A 20,862-nucleotide genomic window follows, 5' to 3' on the forward strand; every position below is an offset into this window, starting at 1 on the left:
AGGATGGGTGCAGGAGCATTCCCAGAGAGAAGATAGATGTGAATGGAGGAGGGATTTAAAAACTGGAAGGCTGCTGGTATTACGGATATGTGATGGGAGGGAGTTCCAGAGGCGGGCCAGGGAAAAGGAAAGTAAGAGTTTGCCTGCAGGATGGGCAGGTTTGTGGAGTTCAACTAGGTTCTGAGTGCTGGTTCTAAGGGGTCTATCTGATGGTGCATGGTGAAGGCAGAAGAGTGAGGGGCAGAGTGAGGGCTTGAAAATGAGCTTATGAGCATGAGTTATTTGAGTGTAGGTAAGGTAGTTTGGGGGCTCTAGCCAATTTAGTTTGTGGAGGGCAGTACAGTAATGGGAGGAGGATCTGTGGCCAGAGGCTAATTTTGCAATTTTGTTGTAGCAGGAGGAGAGTTTTGTTTTAATAGAGGATTTAAGGTTGGTTAGAAGAGGGGCACCATAAAGGAGAGAGGGGATGAGGTATGTGGTAGATAGGAGGAATCTAGTAGATGGGGAGATGAAGCGGATATGCCGGTAGAACATGCCTAGTTTCTGATGTGTTTTTTTAATGTTTGTTTGTATATGGGAATCAAATGTAAGCTGATTATCAATGAGAGCTCCTAGCAGTTTAGCACTGGAAACATTTTCTAGGGTTGTATTATTTTGACTGGTTATGAGGAAAGAGTTTATGTCGATAGTTATTCTTTTTGATGGGGTAAATAACATGAGTTTGGTTTTTGATGGATTGAGAGCGAGATGATTGTCATGCATCCATTTTTCAGTGGTTGAGAAGGCATTTTGAGTTAGTTCTATAAGCGAGGGAATGGAGTTTGCAGCACATATAATAGTTGAATCGTCTGCATACTGGACTATTTTAGCATTTGTGATACTGTGGTGGAAGTCATTAATGAAGATGCTGAACAATAATGGACCTAATATGGAGCCTTGGGGTACACCAGTGACAGCGTTGAGGTAGGAGGAGGTAGATTTCTTCCATTTGACAGATTGCTGCCTATTGGAAAGGTAACTAAAAAAACAGTTGATGCAAGAGGGGGAAAGATGCAGGTTAGACAGTTTGTTGAGTAGCAGGGAATGGGAGATGGTGTTGAAGGCCTTAGAAAGGTCTAGGAGGAGAGTGGAGACAATATAGTTAGAGTCTCTAGCTTTATTTACAGTTTCGAGGAAGGATGGAAGGATAGAAGAGCAGTAGTAGTGCTATGACCAGGTCTAAATCCATGTTGTGTTGGGGTTAATAGGTTATTGTTGGTGAGGTGAGGTAGTAGTTGTATGTGGATACATTTTTCTAGTATTTTAGAGATGGGGGATAAGATGGCAATAGGTCTAAAGTTGGAGATGGTGTTGTTGTTACCTCCCTTATGGAGGGGAATAATGTAAGCTTTTTTCCAAATTTGGGGAACTTGACTTTCTTGGATTGATCGATTTATGAGGACACAAATGGGGAAGGCAATGGCTTCAGTAGCTATCTTTAGGAAGAAGGAAGAGATGTTATCGGGAGCATTAGAGCAAGGTTTTAACTTGAGAAGCAGTTTTTTATAGTACATATGGGTATGGGTTTGGGGGAGAAGAGAGGGAGGTCAGAAGTCGAGGAGCCTAGATAGGAAGGGGAAGTTGGAGTTGTAGTTGGGGGAGTAGAGTTATTAGTAAATGATGATGTTAATTTAGTTATGGAATCAATGAAGAAGTTATTGAATTGGAAGGCGAGGTCGGTATCAGAAGTATTTTATTCGGTTTGTGGGTTTTCCTTTTTGCCAGGGTTGAAGAGGGAGGAGATACTATTCCAGAACTTTTTTCGGTTAGTCTTATGATTATTTTGGAGGGTGATCTAGTAGGATTTGTGGTGAGAATTGATAAGTTTTTTAACTCTGTTGCGGAGTGTTTTGTATTCATTTAGGGAGGCTAGGGTTTTGTATTTGTAGTAGTTTTTCAAGGCTTTGTTACGAAGGCGCATGATAGCCAAGGTGTCTTTTCTTAACCATGGGATAGTTTTGCTCTTGATTCTTTTTGTTCTAAGGGGGGCTAAGGTATTGAGAAGGTTTAGAAATGATGTATTAAAATAGGAGACAGCTTCATCTAGGGGTAATGTGTATAGGGGACTCCAGTTGAATTGTTTAAGTAGGTCAAAGAAGGTGTTTTGGCTGAAGTTCTTTAAGGAGTGTACAGAGATGGTGGTATGTGACAGCTGTATAGAGGGAGAGTGACGTTGAGCAAAAGTAGGAAAGTGATCACTGAGAGGGTCAGGGAGAGTACCGCTACTTGAGATAAGGTGAGGGTGTGATACCAGAATCCAGTCTAGGGTGCTTCCACAGGAGTGGTCCTTAGATGGTCTGGTTATTGACTCATTAATTGGTGAAAGTTGTAAAGGTTTATATTTTGGGGATTTGTTGGGCATTGGACAGAAGACCAGTTAATGTTAACGTCACCTAGGATGACATTTCATTAGTGATGTTAGTGGAGAGCCAAGAGAGGATGTCCTCAATAATTGGTATGTTATCACCAGGAGGGATATAGAGGGAGGCTAAGCATATTGTTTTATGCTTGTTCAGATGCAGTAGGGCTAGAAGTAGTTCAGCGCTGGCAAATTGGGGAACTGGGTTAGTACAAGAAGTAACAGAAAGGGAAGAGGCATAGAGTAGAGCTACACCATCACCTTTTTTGTGGGTTCTATCTTTCCTGATGATATTACAGTTGGGGGGACTTATCTCCACGTCTTTTATGGAGGGTCTTAGCCATGTTTCGGATACTGACAGTATCCAAAATTCAGTATAGTGCCTCACCTAAGTCCTGCCAAAGTGTAAAAAAAGAGACCAAATGCAGAAAAAATCGTGGCAGAACACAGCTTGAAGTCCAAAATGAGTTTAATAAAAACACATAAAACTCAGACACAGAAATCTCCAGAAGAATGAGCACTTTCGGGTAACACCCTTCATCAGATTAACAAACATTCTCATTCTAACAGAATTTAAACACACTAACTACCAATAAAATTTGATAAAATCAGTAACAGACCCGCCTATTTCTAAGGGCTTCATTGGAACATTTTCATTCAAACCTGGAGTTCTATGAGCCATAAGCTCAATTATCCATTTAGCTTCTATTAGTTCAGTATGTTGTTTTATATCACCCTCCCCTACTGCTCAGCTTGATATTTACAATGGCTCTAAACTTAAAGAAATGTGTTGGATTTTGTTCAATGTGTTTAAATAAAGCATTATGTACATCACCATTCCTGATAGAACTAAGATGTTGTAAAATCCTGACCTTGAAAAAACAGTTGGTTTTCCCCACATAAAAACCACAGCATTGTTGACACTCTGCTAAATAAACAAGGTCTTTTGTCCTGCAGGTGGCTCTAGCCTTAAATTCAAACAGCTTACCCGTGACAGGATGTGTATAGATGGTATTCTGATCAATGTGAGTGCTTGCATCTATACACATCCTGTCACGGGTAAGCTGTTTGAATTTAAGGCTAGAACCACCTGCAGGACAAAAGACCTTGTTTATTTAGCAGAGTGTCAACAATGCTGTGGTTTTTATGTGGGGAAAACCAACTGTTTTTTCAAGGTCAGGATTTTACAACATCTTAGTTCTATCAGAATGGTGATGTACATAATGCTTTAAACACATTGAACAAAATCCAACACATTTCTTTAAGTTTAGAGCCATTGTAAATATCAAGCTGAGCAGTGGGGGGGGGGGGTGATATAAAACAACATACTGAACTAATAGAAGCTAAATGGATAATTGAGCTTATGGCTCATAGAACTCCAGGTTTGAATGAAAATGTTCCAATGAAGCCCCCAGAATAGGCAGGTCTGTTACTGATTTTATCAAATTTTATTGGTAGTTAGTGTGTTTAAATTCTGTTAAAATGAGAATGTTTGTTAATCTGATGAAGGGTGTTACCCGAAAGCGCTCATTCTTCCTGGAGATTTCTGTGTCTGAGTTTTATGTGCTTTTATTAAACTCATTTTGGACTTCAAGCTGTGTTCTGCCACAATTTTTTCTGCATTTGGATATTGACAGTATGTCAGGATTGTTATGGAGAAGCCAGGCATGGAGGTTTGGGATTTTATTACATATACTTTGAGCATTTAATGCTGAGAAGGTGATGTTTTTTGTAGATGAAGGTGTGTTTGTTGAGCAGTTGATGGGAGAGGGACCAGGGTTAGGGTGTATGTCACCTGACAGTAGGGTGGTGATGACTAGGTGAAGATGAAAAGAAAGGTAATTAGAGAGTTTAGTATATAGTGTTAGGGTTGTATGTTTTGTTAGAGTAGTGCAAGTCAGACTAGGGTTAATTTGTTTATAGGTGGATATAAGTTTGAAGGGGAAAAGTAAGGAGGGATTGCAAAAGTATAAGTGACGGTTTATGGGGGTGAAGGAGTGTATATGTTGTTTTGGGATTGAGCTAGTTGTGTGATAGTGAGGGGAGTGAGTGTTGTGGAAGGGTTTGGTGATGTAGGTAAGATAGGATAAGCTTAGTAGTAGTAGGTGGGTAATAAGTGAGGAAGGTTTGGTTAGCATAGCTGTTGGTTTTAGTGTTGGAGTTGAGGAGAGTTATTAGTGTGAATGAAGTATAGTATGTGTGGGAGTGGTTAGGCTAGGTGATTGATGGGAGGGATGGGGTGGAGACAGGAAGTGAGGGTGGGGAAGGAAGAGTGTAATTGGAGAGGATGTGGTTAGTGGACGTATAAATGGAGAGGTAGTGAGGGTGGGTGGGAACTGGGGGCAGGGTAGGGGAGCGGAGTGAGCCAGCAGGGCGGAGCGGGAAGAGACAGGAGATGGGGACCAGGACGAGACTATGAAAAACAATCAGTGAGGATAGGAGAAAGAGACACAAGGTAAAAAACTTTAGGTAAGTAGTCACTAGGGTTAGGGACAGGGTGCTGAGTCAGGGGTGGAAGGAAATATAGGATAGTCTAGGTGCAGAGATTGCTTTTGCTACTGCTGGACATGTTAAAACAGCACTGTCCAAGGCCAAGAAATACAGCTTCTGTGGGACCTGACAACATCCCTGGTTATGTTCTACACAAACTACAGAGTGAACTGGCACCTCACCTGTGTGTCCTGTTCAATCACAGCCTCATCTCAGGCTTTGTCCCTGCCAAATGGCGCACTGCTACAGTCATCCCTCTCCACAAAGAAGGATTGACTACAGACCCTGGGAACTATCACCCCATTAGCCTGACGAGTCTGATATGCAAAGTTATGGAACGCATCATCATGGACCTAATAAACAAGGATACAGGGAATCTCCAAACTCTGGATCCCACGCAGTTTGGTTTTGTGGGGGTACATCATGCCTGCTCAACTTGGTCGACTTCTTTGCATCATTCACCAGAGCTGTGGATGAAGACAAAGTGGTTCATACAGCCTACCTTGATCTGGCCAAGGCTTTTGATACCATTCCCCACTCAGGAATCATAGAAAAACTCACTAAACTTGGCATCAACCCCTATATCACTAGGTGGGTTGCAAACTGGCTCACAGACAGAACCCGCAATGTGAAAGTAGCTGACTCCAAGTCAGACTGCCGGATTAGTCATGAGTGGAGTCTCACAGGGTTTGATCCTGGGTCCCTCTCCTGTTTGGTATCTACTTCTCTGAAGTCCAGGCCAACATGAAGGGACTCTGGCTGACAAAGTTTGCAGATGATTGCAAGTTGGGAGCTATTATTAACTCCCCCAGTGATGGTGACATCCTACAGAATGGCCTCACTGTGACCAACAACTAGTGTCAGAACCATGGCCTTAAGTTCAATGCCAAATAAATGGGTCGTTATCCCCTTTGTGAAAAACCCGGTTCCCATGAATTACCACATCGATGGTAGTCCACTGAACACAGAAGGCGTTATATGAGATCTGGGAACACAGGTTTACTGCAACCTCTCTTTTGATCACCACATTGCCACTGTGGTCAGAAAGTCCTATGTAGCACATCTCATTATGAAGGGTTTTGCATCCAGAAAAAAAAAAAAAAGAGGTAATTGTCTCCATCTACTCTTTCCTCATTAGACCAATCATCGAGTACAATGCCCCATTCGGCATGTACCTCATTAGACACCTGCAACAACTGGAGAGGCCGCAAAAGTACCTCCCAAAGAGGATCCTAGGCCTTAAACACTTGCCCTATATGGACAGACTCAAAAAAAACCTCCAACTATTCTCTGTCTCATATCGCCTACTTAGAGGCGATCTCTGCTTGACTTACAAAGTCATGTCTGACCCAGCTCTGTTAGAAATGCTACATCTAAAGAAATCCCAATCCCTCTGCACCACACACTCCAGGGATCTCAACCTCATTACCACAATTAACAGAACATGCTGGAGGGACAGGTTCATAACCCAGAGACTGCCCATGCTATGGAACAGACTTCCCATACATGTCAAGCAGAGCACCTCACTGACCCTCAAGAGAAATATTGACGAGTGGATGGGAAACAGAAAATTCACCCCGGGGATAACTCCAGTGGCTCTACTTGACAGAAGCAGTGGGAACTAAGGTTGGGTGGCACTATGCCAGGGTAATCCTATGGCTAGGCTTGTAAAGGCCCCAGGGCCATTAGCCTAGTACACACCCATGAATCTATTGATACTGCACAACAAATATAGTGCAAAATCAGTCTCACAGAACTTAGTGACACACACACACACAGCTCCAACTCACAATGTTAACACATGGTATTCTCACATCTGCAAAAAGCACTAATGAACAGTCCTTAAATCATCAAAACCATCAGAGCATTTTACAGTATATCAAATTCACAAAGAATTTGCACTTTCCCACACTGTTGCATAGAATATGGGTCATGAAACATTGCTGTAGCATATCAAATGCCAAGTACTCCTCATTTCTATGCAAATCAAATCTTAATATATACCACACACAATATAGAATCAGTCCTATGGAACTCCTACCCTAAAAAATGGCACATTTGTAATTTCAGAGTCCCACTTTCACTACTGTACACACAAAGTCATAAAAACGCGAATATGGTGAAATAGCCATGAACAGCTTATTCCTCCAATCACTAAATTATTAAATATCACAACAGCAAAGTGAAATGACAAACTGTTCTACCAGTCTGTGCTTAGTCTTAAAATATCACACAATGATCAACTAATGGAAACCATGGAGCTGCACCACTTTGCATCAATAACGCCATACATGATGGTCCAGCAATATGGAGTGAAAAGCATAAACATTTCAGAGAGGGAAATATAAAAAACAAAGACATAAATGCACCACACTACTTTAGAATAAGACAGTTAACCCACAAATCATATACAGCTGACTACATAACTCTAATCCTACCTCAACCTTGGAATAAGAGGAAATGTTGAAGGTAAACCACAATATATCATAAGGTAATGTGTAAAATTAACAGACTTCAGAGAGATGCATAACCTCCATACTTCATAAATCACAAAAATACTGCAGTCATAGGAAGCACAACAGGCACTGAAGAATAAACACTGCATGAGAATGATACTTAACACAACGTGGTAAGCAAACATTAGCATGTTCAAGCTAATCAGATGTTAGTCTTATTCAAACTGTTACACTGAGTCTTACCTCTAAGTCATACTTTGCCATGATGGCTTTATTGCGGGCCCATTTCCCACTGTTCTGGTGTTTCAGTGTCATACGTTCCTAAAGATGAAAGAGGACAAGTTTCAGTATCTCAAGCACTGCAAAGTTAAACTGAACCAGATCACACCTACTTCATATCACTAGAAAATAAACTGCAATTTTCTCCAATGGTGGCAAAACATTGCCATTGGCAATGTTAATACAGGTACAAAACAAAAGCAGGACAATACAAAGCAGGAGCCATCATGCTTATGTTCTAGCCATGTTGCTGATCTGATTTGTGGGTGTGTGTGTGTGGGGGGGGGGGGTTATTCAAAAATCACACACACAATATTTTGCAGACTGAAGTTTGTAAGATGTTTAAAGTACAGTGTTGCTTCTGCAGCTACATATTCAGATCCAGCAAAATGCAGTGTAAAATGAGAATTCAAATGACTGAAAAGAATATGCCATACAAACGGAGTGGTCACTGTGACATACTGGGTAAAATGTGAATCAATAGAAATGATGTATAACAGGATGCCTCGTGCACAATAACAGTCTGTCTCAGTCAACACAGCATGACACAATACTGGTCAGACAATTTTCAACAAGAGAGTCATGAAAAACATTATCTATTACACAATTACTCTGTTTTCTTCAGAATCCAGTGTTAATTACTCATAAGTGCAATCAGACCAACTACTCTCTGCATGAAACGATTCTAACTGCAGAAGTGTTGCCACCTATTTTTTTTCCAGACTATCCAGAAAGAAATCAGACTGTCCGATAGTCTAGAAAACACTGTACAAACTCCTTTATTATGTTTCAAAAAAAGGAAACAGAATATCAGTGTTTGTTAAATTGGCAGAAAAAAAATATCACAAACAGAAAAAACAGTGCGTGTTCCTTTTCATCAGATGAAACAATGCCACGAAATGGGCAGGGAGAGGAAGGAGATGGGCAGACTTATGGGAGGTGTGAGGGCTGCGGCCTTAGCCTGGTTTTAGCCACAACAGAAGGTGGCAACCCTAAATGGCAGCTTTATTTTTGCTTTAGCTTCATTAGGGGAAAAGTGATGTCCCACTGTGTGCACTTCATTTAAGTTCTAAATCCAGTTCAGAGAACAAATCTGGGTTATGCATATGTTATAAGGAAACTTGCATCTTCAGGTTTATGCTGCACTAATTTTAGGTCTTTTTTTCATACAAGGTTTTATTTTTTTATCTCAGTCTTTTCAGTATTATTTACAATTAATTTTTGTGTTGTCTTGCATACATGTGACAGCACAAGACACTTTCACTTGGAAAAGAAGAGCTGTATGCAAATGAATAAAAGATCAGCATGACTTGGCTATAAAACAACAGCAGCGCAAAAGCTTCTCAAGTGTGCAGCAGAGCAGACATGTGGCAAACAGCAGGGTGGACTTAACAGTGACACTAACAATCATGTCAAATGTATTGCTATACACTGATGGAATTAGCAAAGTACCTGGTCATGGTGACTGATACTCTATTTAAATTAAGCAAAGAAAAATAACTGGAGGTACAATCATTCAACCACACAAAAAGTGCATTAAATATTATACTGCCCCAAGATGCTATACTTTATGTAAATGAATGCAGGTATTCATTCAGTAATACAAAGTACAGCACTGTGACGCAACAGATGACTGTCACAGCACTAACAGTCAGTCTAGCTAGACTGAACTGAAAAGAATCTGCTAGAAAATGGTGTTCCTACTTAAAGTAAAATGTCTGCAGCTGACTGCTGTGTCGCTGCCATGTGCTTGTTGAAATGCCCTTGTCCTTTACTGCAAGACAGAGTCTTTAGCAGGGGAACAAACAAGAGCCTGTGAAGGCAGTGTTCACTGAAATATTCATTTACAACAGTTCAGTGTTAACAATACCCCACAATGCTGTATTTTACTCAAATCAGTGCTGTATTCCAGTACTCATTCAAGTTCTTAAAAGCACATTAAGGGCAACAGGTGATATTTCAGCATCATACATCAATTTTTTTTTTGAGTTGCCTGCTTTTCTCCACTGTGCCTTCCAATAAGCAACCCTCTCTTATCAAGCAAAGTCCATTCATTCCTCTTGTCATGAGTGTTCCCCAGTGAGTGTGAGAGACATAGTCAATTTAAAATATTTTAAATGCTGTATTGTTGTTTATTCATAGCAGGGAGAGTAAATAGGGAGAAAAAGGACAGAGAAGTTGAGCATTTAATAATAGAAATCCCACTGTTGTCCTTTAAGTATTTGATGCCTTAATAATGTTCAGAGTACTACTTAATGTATTAAGTGATTCAGTTTCCATTAGTATTGTGTAGTCTCTTAAAAAAGCTGATGAAACTGGTGCCACAACCCAACCTTCTATCAATTTCCATTATTGGGCATCCAACTGTACTGTAATTTACATCAGTGACCACAAAACTGTTTAATTAGACATAGTCCAAGGCTTCAGATGTCATGGATAAAAGGGATTGTTTTGTGTGCTGCTTTAGGGTTTTAGTCCCATAACTACATGTGTCTCGTCTCAGTTCCAGTCCTCCATTGTGGACCAGGCTATGAAAGAGCTGTCAAGTCTTCTTAAATTAGAGATCAAGGTGAGTGAAAAAAAATTCTTACAATGGCACTATTCTCTTGCGTCATAGCCAAATTATGGAACTCACTCCCACCCACAATTACCTCCGTACCATCATGCACCAACTTCAAAACTTTATTAAAAGCACACCTAAAAACTTGCTGGCTATGCCCTTGCAACTCCCACTCTAATATCATCCACCCAATCCAACTACTACCTTTCTTTCCACTCCACTAACTACCTTGATTATAGCAAGCTCAGATGCTCATAAGCCTAGTACTTATTATACAGCAGGAACTTCTCATTGTTACATTTGTTAATGCCTGTTATGTACTTCACAGATAAAGATTCTAGTTGTCTACTGATGTACTATGTTCTTCATCTGTAAATATGTTGTAAGTAATTTCTATGTTAAATTGTTAATTGCTATGTAATCCAATGCAACTACTGTCTGTTTATTTTACTGTGGAGCTTTTCTCCCCGGGCCTCCGCTGAAAATGGACCCACGTCCAGTCGGACACTCCCGGTCAATAAATTTAAATAAATAAATAAAAAATAAAATAAATAAATAAAATACAAATGACACTTTGTATTACCAGAAGGACTGCACCTCTGTCCATGCACTGTGACCTTTGTCATCAGTTTAACTAGTCTATACGGCTCTCAACATGACGAATTGAAAGAGGATAATAAAGACTGGACATTACATACTGAAATTCCAATGGAATTTTTTTTCACCAATTCCATATATTGCTGATCCTCATCCGATATTATAATATTGGGAATTCCACGGCTCATGGATATATCTTTCAGGGCATTAATTGCACTTTTATTTGCAGTACCTGACAGCTTCATGATTCTAGGAAACTGATTACAAAGTAACGCATCAAATACACTGCTTCTTCAGAATGAACTGTTTTTCCTTAACTCCATGGTCTTCTAGACACTCAGTAAGACAAAGCAAAGATAATACAGCATTTCTTTCTTCTATTATCCCCATCAAGATGGGTGTTACATATAGGACATTTCTTAATTTCTTGGTCTATCTGCAATGACGTTCCTAGCCAAAGTAAAACATCACCAAGTACTTTCTTTGCACTTCATAATACCCTAGCAAGATTTACAAGTTCTAGCCAATATTTTTTTCTTAACTGATTTTTTAAAGCATCTAAAACTGATGATGTTTAATCAACACATTTCTGCAGATAGTCTCTTTTTTAATGAAAATTAATGTCTTTCTTTACTGCAAAATTACCTTCTGGACATCTTCACAGTTTTTTTTTTTTTAAAGCATCTTCATTTATGGGTCAGCTTTGAACACTTCTGAAACCCTTCAAGTTTCTCATATGACAAGAGTGATTACATTATTACAGAGTTTAGGCTCCAAGTCATTATCAGGCAGATCTTTCTGCTGCTCAAACACGTATCAGCAAACTAAACATACCTGCTATTTGCACCTTTTTTCTGCCTTATAACTCACACTCAGATCATACGTCTACATAAGTGCATGTGTGTATGTATGCGAGTGTGCCTGTCTGTGTTGTGTGTGTTTAGATATACTGAAAATTTAAACATGCATAGACATACATGTATGCACACACACATACATATACATATATATATATATATATATATATTTTACATTTATATATAAATCTAGCAGTTATCATGCAGTTTGTTGACTACATAGCTCATCAACAAACAACAGGTGTAAAGATGCACACAGATTAGTGTGTGCTTTTACAGTTTAGTCACATACTCAATGCAGTCATGGTTGGCAGATTAAGAGTATATACATAAAGGGGTGTGGGGGCACAGCCCCTGCATGAGGTGGTAAAGCTGTCCACAAACACTTTTTACTGAAAGATACCTTTTGTATGCAGTGATGTATGTGAAGGATCTACTCTTGACATTTTAGTTACCTACAGTGTTAAGTTGTTATGAGGCAGTGTGCTGTCAAGGTAATGTCCACTGCAGTTTATGCATGAATTGGCTGATTTTTGGTTTTTAGTGTAGAGCTTCAGGGAGTTTTGTAATTTCTGAGGCAGAAATGTTTTCTTGCAACATGTTGTGAGCCACTATTTGTGTCTTTTCTTGGATGTATACTCTATGTACTAGTGGTGATTATCTGTGCATCAACAGATACACTGATCAACAAGTTATGAAATATTTGTACATAATTTAATACATTTTATAAATCCGCATGCACTGCATAAATATAAATACACACGCACACACACATATATATGCATTTATATACAGATACGCACATACACATAACTATGCATATACTACACATATGCTACTAGAACTTTTTTGAGCCAAATACTACAGCTAGCAGCTCTTTATGTAAGCAAACCTTTTCTGTGTCTCTCTAGAATTACACAACCCATAAATGAAAGTCTTACTACTCTAGAGAAAAGCCAGACTTCACAAATGCAGCAATATTAAAACTTGCTCTGAAAAATTTACAGCAGTTTTTTTGGGAGGTTTCACACAATTCTGCACCCCCCAACATGGGTGACTGTGCACTTATAACCATGCTACTTATATACAGTAACTCTGATGTCACTGTGCTAAGAAAATGGAGAATATTCAAGAGAAATCCCAGTTACAGAATTAGTACATATCCATAACCCCCCACCAAAATTATACAAAGTCTTGCTGTTCCAAGTATCACAGAGTTATGAGCCTGCCAGTAACAATATGCACCATTTTTCCATACATCAGTAAAGACTCTTGACTAACACGTAACTTGTCTTCCTTTACAATTGCAGCATCAGTTCTGTTCTGGCATGCGGACTGTCTTAATAATTTCAAATACTTTAGCGAGGGCAGCTGTGTCAAATGAAAAAAGTGATTCCAAAATGCTTACGCTCCTATACCTTAACACATCTTTTCTTCCAAGAGCTTTTCCAATGGCACTCAATTTTTCTTGCACATCTTAACGTTTGAAAGTTACTGTGCCATACTAAGAAATTCACCCTTTTTTATGGCGGTATCTGTACTACAACTGTAACTTTTAGTAAATCTGGCTTTACATAACAATTAATACAATTAAAGAGGATCAGGCAAGTTCAGTGAACATAAATTAAGTTTGAAACTATGGGAAGTGAATAGTTTTGCAAGTAGTTTTGCCTCTGTAGCAGCCTCAGTACTTCAGTACATTAAATATAACAGTGCACACTTGGCTCAAAATTAAAATATACTGGTTGCATGCAAGTTGGTTTTTCACATATGGGAGGGGAACAGACTAGGATTAGTAGTGCATGTGCAAGTAGGAACCTCTATCATGCATTTTCAACATGATTAGATCTAACTTTAGGATAGGTAATGCCTGTATGTGCAGCCACTGAGGGTAGTTGACCACTGCCATTTTCTACATTTGCTACAAGGTTTTTTTTTTTTTTTTAAATTTGAGTGTTTTTATGAAAATGAAAAGTCTAGGAAAATGTGACAGGGGTTCAAACAGAAATGAGAAGCATCAACTCCACACAAGATCAACCAGTAAATCATTAGTATGTGCAATGTAAGTTGCAAGTTGAAAACATATTCAAAAGAACTGTCATATATAATATGCAGAAGTGTCAGCTTTTTGTCGGCATGGTTGTTTTGCCAATATTAACAGAATTTAAATGGCCTTTCAGGTACAGACAAAAGCAAACAGTACTGAATTACATTAAGTGTAGAGTGTACATAGTGCTGTTATAAAGAAGCATATAAATTTGGAAAAGAAAAGATTTCAGGAAGGACATTCAGCAGATTATCAAGGACAAAGGAATAGGAGAGTAACAATACTGATGGCAAGAGGGGCTACAATAGTGACAGAGGAGAAAAAAAAGACAATGGTAGATTGTAGCAGTAAGGGGGTTATTGGCGGGGAGGATGATTATACTGGCATGCATTTAATTTCCACCTAAAACTACTATTATGGACATAAGGAAAACTGAGTGATATGTTAAGCTTTCATCAAGCAACTTTATTTACAGGAGGGGAGTAGAACCTGTTTTACAATAGTAAGGCTGTATCAAGAGCACCAAGAGGTGAAAATAAAACAGAGTAGATTTGTGAACTATGAAATTAGTTGGTATGGAGAATGTGAATTTAGTAGTAGGAACTAAGAATTACATACTATTCTCCAATATACAACCACTGTGCTAGGCTGGACAGAATTTAGATTTCATAGGAGCATGTGTACTTAAACTGAAAGCTTTGAGATGTGTCCAATGTCTTTATCAGATCATGCACCAATAAAAACTAAGATAACAATGAGGCGTAATGTAAAAGGTAGGTACTGGCACCTTCCTAGTTACCCGTTAAAAAAGTGGAATTTAAGGAATGCGTAGTGGGCATGATTCAAGAGTTATTAAGAAAGATAAAAATTACTTCAGAAGGGATAGATAGTGAGTAGGATAAATTGAAAACGGAGTTTAAAAACATGGTAGAAATATGACAAAGAGATGTGGGGGAGATATTATATGAATTACTGAGGGGTTGGTAAAGTGTCACAGAAGATGAAGATCAGGAGCAGAGTGGTAAAAATAAGGGCATTTTTGGATAATATATGTGATCTTAAAAGGACTGCTACTAAGCAACTATTGTTTGATAACTTTAGAGCACAACAGTGTTTAACACAACTTGGCAAAAAGTAGAAAGAGTGGAGCCAAACTTAGGAAACATTTTTTGAGACAGTTTCAAGTCTTTTCAGAGTACAACGACAAATGAACTTACAGCTACATTCTTTGCTTTATCTTATGTAGCCATAAATGAACTGGATCAGCAATACCCATATCTGCTGAGACATATACAAAGTACTTTGGTGCTCAGATTAAAAAGTATTATTTTATAAAAGCTAAGAATATGTGGGAAGAAACTACACAAAACTTAACACAAATTTGAAATGCTGGATGCTGATGATTATGGATAGCAAGATACAAACACTGAAAATGTTTTTAGTCCCCTTAGTCTTATATGCAAGTCAGGAATATTTTTTTACTAACCAGAAGAAAGGTTAAACCTCCATAAACCCCAAGAACATTGCTGCCTGCTCAGAACTGTTCACAGAAACCCTATACAAGCATGTTAACAGCTGCATAAAGGCAGCTGTACCCACCAGGAAGTACTATAGAACAGACTCAAAATCAAGCCACCCTAATGGAATCACAACATCAATAGGCTGCATGACAGAAGGAAGCAAATCATGGCAAAACGTAGGAGGTGAAACACACAGCAGGATAAAAGCACTCTCAAACTACAACTCAGAGGACAAATAAAGTCTACCAAAGCCAAATTTGGGTAAATTTGGCCTCCCAGGTGAAGGACAACCACAAGGAATTCTTGAGCTATTTCCACAACCTCGAAGGCAATACACAATTGTGTGCAGAGCTCATTGTAAATACAGCCACCTATACAGAGTGTATACTAGGCAACAGGTCCTTAATGCTGTCCTTTAAGACTAAAATCACTGCATCAATGGGCCCAGACAATATCCTAGGATGCCTTTTAAATAGCATGAAACATGACCTATCAAGCCCTCTGAAATTGGTATTTATTTGCAACTTCCAAGCAGGCTTTATGGGAAGGGGGGAATGCATACAGAAACTTCCCCCTCCATGAAACTGAAAAGGCATCTGGTGCCAGTGGGTCTGGATCCTAGTGCAAAACCCAGGAAGTTGCCTGTTGATGGAGGAGGCAAACAGGTCTACTTGAGGAATACCCCACCAGTGGACCAAATCCAGGAAGACATCCCTGTGAAGCATCCATTTGTGGTTGTTTGCGATGGTTCTGCTGAGATAGTCTGCCTGGGAGTTGAGAAGAGAGGGAATGTAGACCACCTGCAGAGTCACTCCATGTGAGGTGGCCAGTTCCCATTCTAGAAGACCTAGTCTGCAAAGGAGGTATGACTTGGTCCCTCCCTGTTTGTTGAGATACCACAGAACCATGGTATTGTCTGTGAAAATCTTCAGGGGGATCCTGTTGCAAATAGGGTTGGAAGGCTCAAAGAGCCAGAAGAATTGCCCTCATCACTCGAAAATTGATGTGTTCTCGTTTGTGTGGCTCTGGCCACATACCCTGCACTTTTTGATGTCCTGGAGTTGCTCCCCAGCCCAAATCTGAGGCATCTGCATGCATACCTGTGCAAGTAGGGGAGGATGGAGGGGAAGACCTGGGTTGTGGGTCACTTGTGCCAGCCACCACTGGATTTCTAGTTTGAGGCAGGGGAGGAGGGGGATCCTGTACTCCAGAGAGTGGGAGTGTTGGGTCCAGACTAACTGGAGATATCACTGCATCTTTTTATATGCATTCTTGCAAGTGGTAGCATAGGGATAGTGGCTGCCATGTAGCCCAGAAGCCTGAGGTACTGCCTTGCTGTTAATTCTGTGTCTTGGAGGACCAGAAGCAGTTGCTCAGTCAGGGTTTCCACCTTTTGGGGGGGGGGGGGGCTTTCATGAGGTCTGTGCAAATTCTGCACTTGAGGAAGACAATGTCTTGAGTGGGCTCCAGGTGGGATTTTGGGGAATTTATCTAGAATCTCAGAGACTGTAAGAGGGACACTACAAAGTGTTTGTGTAGGAGGAGTGTCTATTTGTTGCCTGCCTGAAATAGCAGGATTTCCAGGTAAGGGAATATGTGTATTCCCTTTGTCCTGCAATAAGCAATCACTGCAGCCAAGCATTTGGTGAAAACTCTTTGCTGAAGTAGAAAGCCCAAATGGCAAGGCAGAGAACTGAAAGTAAGAATGGCCCACCAAGAACCTCTGGTATTTCCTGTATGTGGGTCTTAAGAGGGATGTGAAGGTAAGCGTCCTTTACATTTAGAGTAGCCATGAACCCTTGGGGGGATGAGATGGGGAAAGAGGATAGGAAGAGTTAACATCCTGAAGATTGGGACCTGTAGGAATAGATTGAGATGAGACAGGTCTAAAATAGGCCTCCAAGGTCAGTCCTTTCCGGGGACCAGAAAAATTCTAGAATAGAAACCTCTTCCTTTTCCTACTGTAGGCACTGGTTTGATGGTGCCCAGAGTCAGCAGAGCATGCAATACAGGTTGCAGGAGGTGCAGTTGTTGTGATGGAGGCTGTGGGATGCCTTTTCTTTTTGGTGGGTTGAGCCAGGACATGAAATAACCTTTCTGAAGGATTGTTAGGACCCATTTGTCTGATGTGATGAGAGTCCACACAGGGAGGCAGTGAGAGAGATGGACTGACAAAGGTAGAGAGGGAACAGGCAGAGGAGGCAAGGGTGGCAGGCAGTCAAATGCTACCTGCCCTAGCTTGAAAGGGCGGCCTCTGGCTAGAGGAGGGAGAGGCTCTAGCTGGAGGGGTTTGTTTCCTTGTAGGCTTTCTATGATTTGTGGAAGCAGTAGGACGGGAGTGCTTTCTTATGAACTGAGTTCTTACTGGGTAGTTTCTTTGAAACTTCAGTATTGGGGAAAGAAGCAGGTATTTTAGGTCCTGCATTTCTTTCCCTTTCTGCTGAAGTGACTTAAAGAGGTCATCCACTTCAGCTCCAAACAATGCTGTACTGTTCAGGGGGGGCATCAATAAGCTTTGACCTAAATGTCCTCGGGAAGTGGTTGTAAGCGTAACCATAAGTATATCCTTAATGCAGAAGCTGATACTACAGACCTAGCTGAAGCTTCTGCAGCATCATAACTGCACTTAAGTGCCTGGTAACCTGGGAAGTAAGGGCCAGAAGGGAAGTCAGTGAAGCTTTGGCAGCACAGTCTGGATTATCTGCCAACTCCTTGGTGTTTTTTTACAAGAAGAATAAAGCATACTTAGCCATGCGAGTCTGGTAATTTATGCCTAGCAGAGGTGTAAATTGTCTTACGCAGGTGTTCCATAGTTTTGCTGCCTTTGTCAGCAGGGAGTAAGGTGGTCGTGGGTAAGAGCTTAGAAGCCTTGTCTGTAGAGATGGAGATAGTGGCGGGTCTGCAGAAGAGCATTTAAGGAGGTGCTTGGCAGTGTCAGCAACTTTATAAAGTCTGTCCAGCCTGCGAGGAGCAGGAGGCTGAGAAACTGGATTTAGGGATGCTGGGGAGAAGGCATCCAGGAAGGCAAGCAAGACTGGAGGTATGGCAGATGGGCTTGGGGAATCCATCTGAATGAGGTCATATCTTTTTTAGACCTCAGACATTTCAGAGGATTCCCACTTGAAATGGTCTTTCATCTTAGAGATGGCTTCTGAAAAGGTTAGATCCTCAGCTGGGGAGTCAGGATAGACAGATCCCTCCTTTGGGGAACCATACCCCAGGGAGGAAAAGATATGGGATGAATATCACAATGATTCGTCAGAGGAAGAATCAGATAGTTCTTCCTCTTCCCTAATAATAGGGTCTGGGGATTGAGGCCTAGGGCTCAACAGTGGAGGAGGGATGCTAGTACTCCCTGTATAAGAAGGCCATAGGGCCATAAAGGCATTGAATAAACTTTGACTGAAAGCCTGCCAGTCGGGCAAGCTTTCAGAAGGGGAAGAGGTGCTCTCTTTTCTTTCTTTTTAAGGGGCCTAAGCTGGCGTCTGAAGGGGAGAAGGCCTAGATTCTGTAAATTGTAAAGGACCGGAGGGATCCAATGGACCTATGGAAAACTGCTGGTCCCTACCATGTCGGCAAAACCTCTACGGACGTCCCATCTGCCTGGGATTGTGCGGCTTCCATGGAGGTACCCACTATATCCAAAACGGCAGAACCTAATTCTTCTACCAGGCCGACATCGGCCACAGGCTGAGGATCGGGGGGGATGCAGCGATAGTGGTAGACCATATGGTCTTGGCCTTTTTTGGCAGTTCCGAAGATATGTCAGATGAAGCCTCCATCCCATAAGCAATCTGCAATAATCTCTGCTTTTCTAGGTATAAGTTAAGCACATGCAAACGACCACACAAGGTTTTGGGCACAAATGCCTGGCTAACAGAGCAGGCCTTGTGGTCGTGCGACCGACCCAAGCAGAAGAGGCACTGGTTGTGTGCATCCTTATAAGGAATCTACCAGCTGCTCTTACACTTGCCTTTTCTGGATGACAAATAGGCGATATAATAAGTAATATGACTGAAAGGTTCCCCAACAGGGTACTTATCAGATTCTTGAATGTGACAACAGCGAGAGCCAGAACACCTGGCGTACAACTGGCATCTGAGTACTCCTGAGGGCTGGTACGTGCAGACGTCACTTTTATGGCCCATGTTCCTATAGCCACGTCAGATGTCCTAAACACCACATAGGGACTGAAAAAGTACAGTTTTGTACCTACCATAAATGTAGATGTTCGAGTGTTCACACGGCTGCAGTCATTACTCTTGGGTTATCCTGCCGTCAGGCGGTCCCGCAGTCATCCAGAGTTCCAAAGTCTTGGTCCGGCGTCGGTTGCTGTCACTTCTTCCGACGTCAGCATGCCAGGGGTATACAAGATGCATCCAACGCCATTTTCTTCAGTTTTTCTTGCCCCAGATGTCAGGTGCCCCCAAGTAGGTAGGCAATACATATTGCTAATAAAAAATATATATAAAATAAAAACAATACCTTCAGTTACAAACAAATACACCACAAATGTTGTATAGGATAGAAAGGTATAGTCCAGCTAGGACAGAGGGGATGGAGGAAGGGTAACCTGGACTGCAGCAGTGTGAACACTCTAACATCTACATTTATGGTAGGTACAAAACTGTACTATGTTCATCGTGTTACACTGCTGCAGTCATTACACTTGGGTGGAATCCCAAAGCTAAGGTTGGGTGGCTGGTCTATAAAGAGTTAGGAATGGCTATGAGGCCCTGCAGAACTGCAGTGGCAAATCCTGCATTGGATTTAGAGTAGAGTAAAGAGGCAAGTGGTAATGCTTGGTAAAGGTGTGCACTGAACTCCAAGTTGCAGCCTCTAAAATTTCCTTGGTAGGTACTCCTCTGAGAAAGGCTGTTGAAGTGGCTGTTGCCCTGGTGGAATGTGGTCTAATGTTATTAGGAACTGATTTTTCATTCTGTGTGTAGCAGTAACGAATACAGTGTCCTATCCATTTGGAGATAGTCTGCTTTGAGATAGCCTTGCCCTGTGATCCTGCAGCATATGCTACAAACAGTTGCTCAGTTTTCCTGAAAGCTTTTGTTTTGTCCAAGTAGAAGCGTAGCTGCCTGCGTATGTCCAAAGAGTGCAGAAGTTTCTCCTCTTTATTCTGGGGGTTTGGATAAAAAGTTGGCAAATGGATGGTTTGGTTAAGAGCCACACTAGATACCACCTTTGGCATAAAGGTAGGGTTTGTCCTTAAAGAAACCCTGTCCTGATGAAAGATTATAAAAGGTTCCACTGCCATTAATGCCTGTAGCTCTGAGACTCCTTCATGCTGAAGTTACTGCCAGGAGCAGAGCTGTTTTCCATGATAAAAATTTCAGCTCGGCTGTACTGGCTGGCTCAAAAAGTACAGTTTTGTACCTACCATAAATGTAGATGTTCGAGGATTCCATTGCTGCAGTCCTGACTATTGGGTATAGTCCGCGTCCAGTCGGCCCGAATACCAGAGTATAAGGCTGACGTCGGTCAGGGCGCATTAGACTGACGTCAGTACGTCAGGGTACTAATGCGCATGACCGACGCCATATCCTCAGTCTTTTCTTGCCCCAGATGTCAGAAGACCCTAAAAAGACAAGTCCCAAAAAACCTGCACCAAAAACATGTACAATATATACAACAATATATACAAAA

General features: G+C 41.0%; 1 protein-coding gene across 1 annotated transcript in view; it reads right to left on the reverse strand.

The window, feature by feature from the left end:
- LOC122789725 (U3 small nucleolar RNA-associated protein 14 homolog A-like) overlaps nt 1–20,862 on the reverse strand; it is a gene marked incomplete at its 5' end in the record, with an annotated part of 741,986 nt that overhangs the window by 483,234 nt on the left and 237,890 nt on the right. Inside the window, 1 exon segment of the mRNA XM_044057160.1 lies at nt 7,588–7,665. Coding sequence (XP_043913095.1) covers nt 7,588–7,665 — 78 coding nt within the window.

Source organism: Protopterus annectens, chromosome 15.part0 (assembly GCF_019279795.1).
Source record: "Protopterus annectens isolate FY-2018-M chromosome 15.part0, PAN1.0, whole genome shotgun sequence".
NCBI classification, from domain to species: domain Eukaryota; kingdom Metazoa; phylum Chordata; order Ceratodontiformes; family Protopteridae; genus Protopterus; species Protopterus annectens.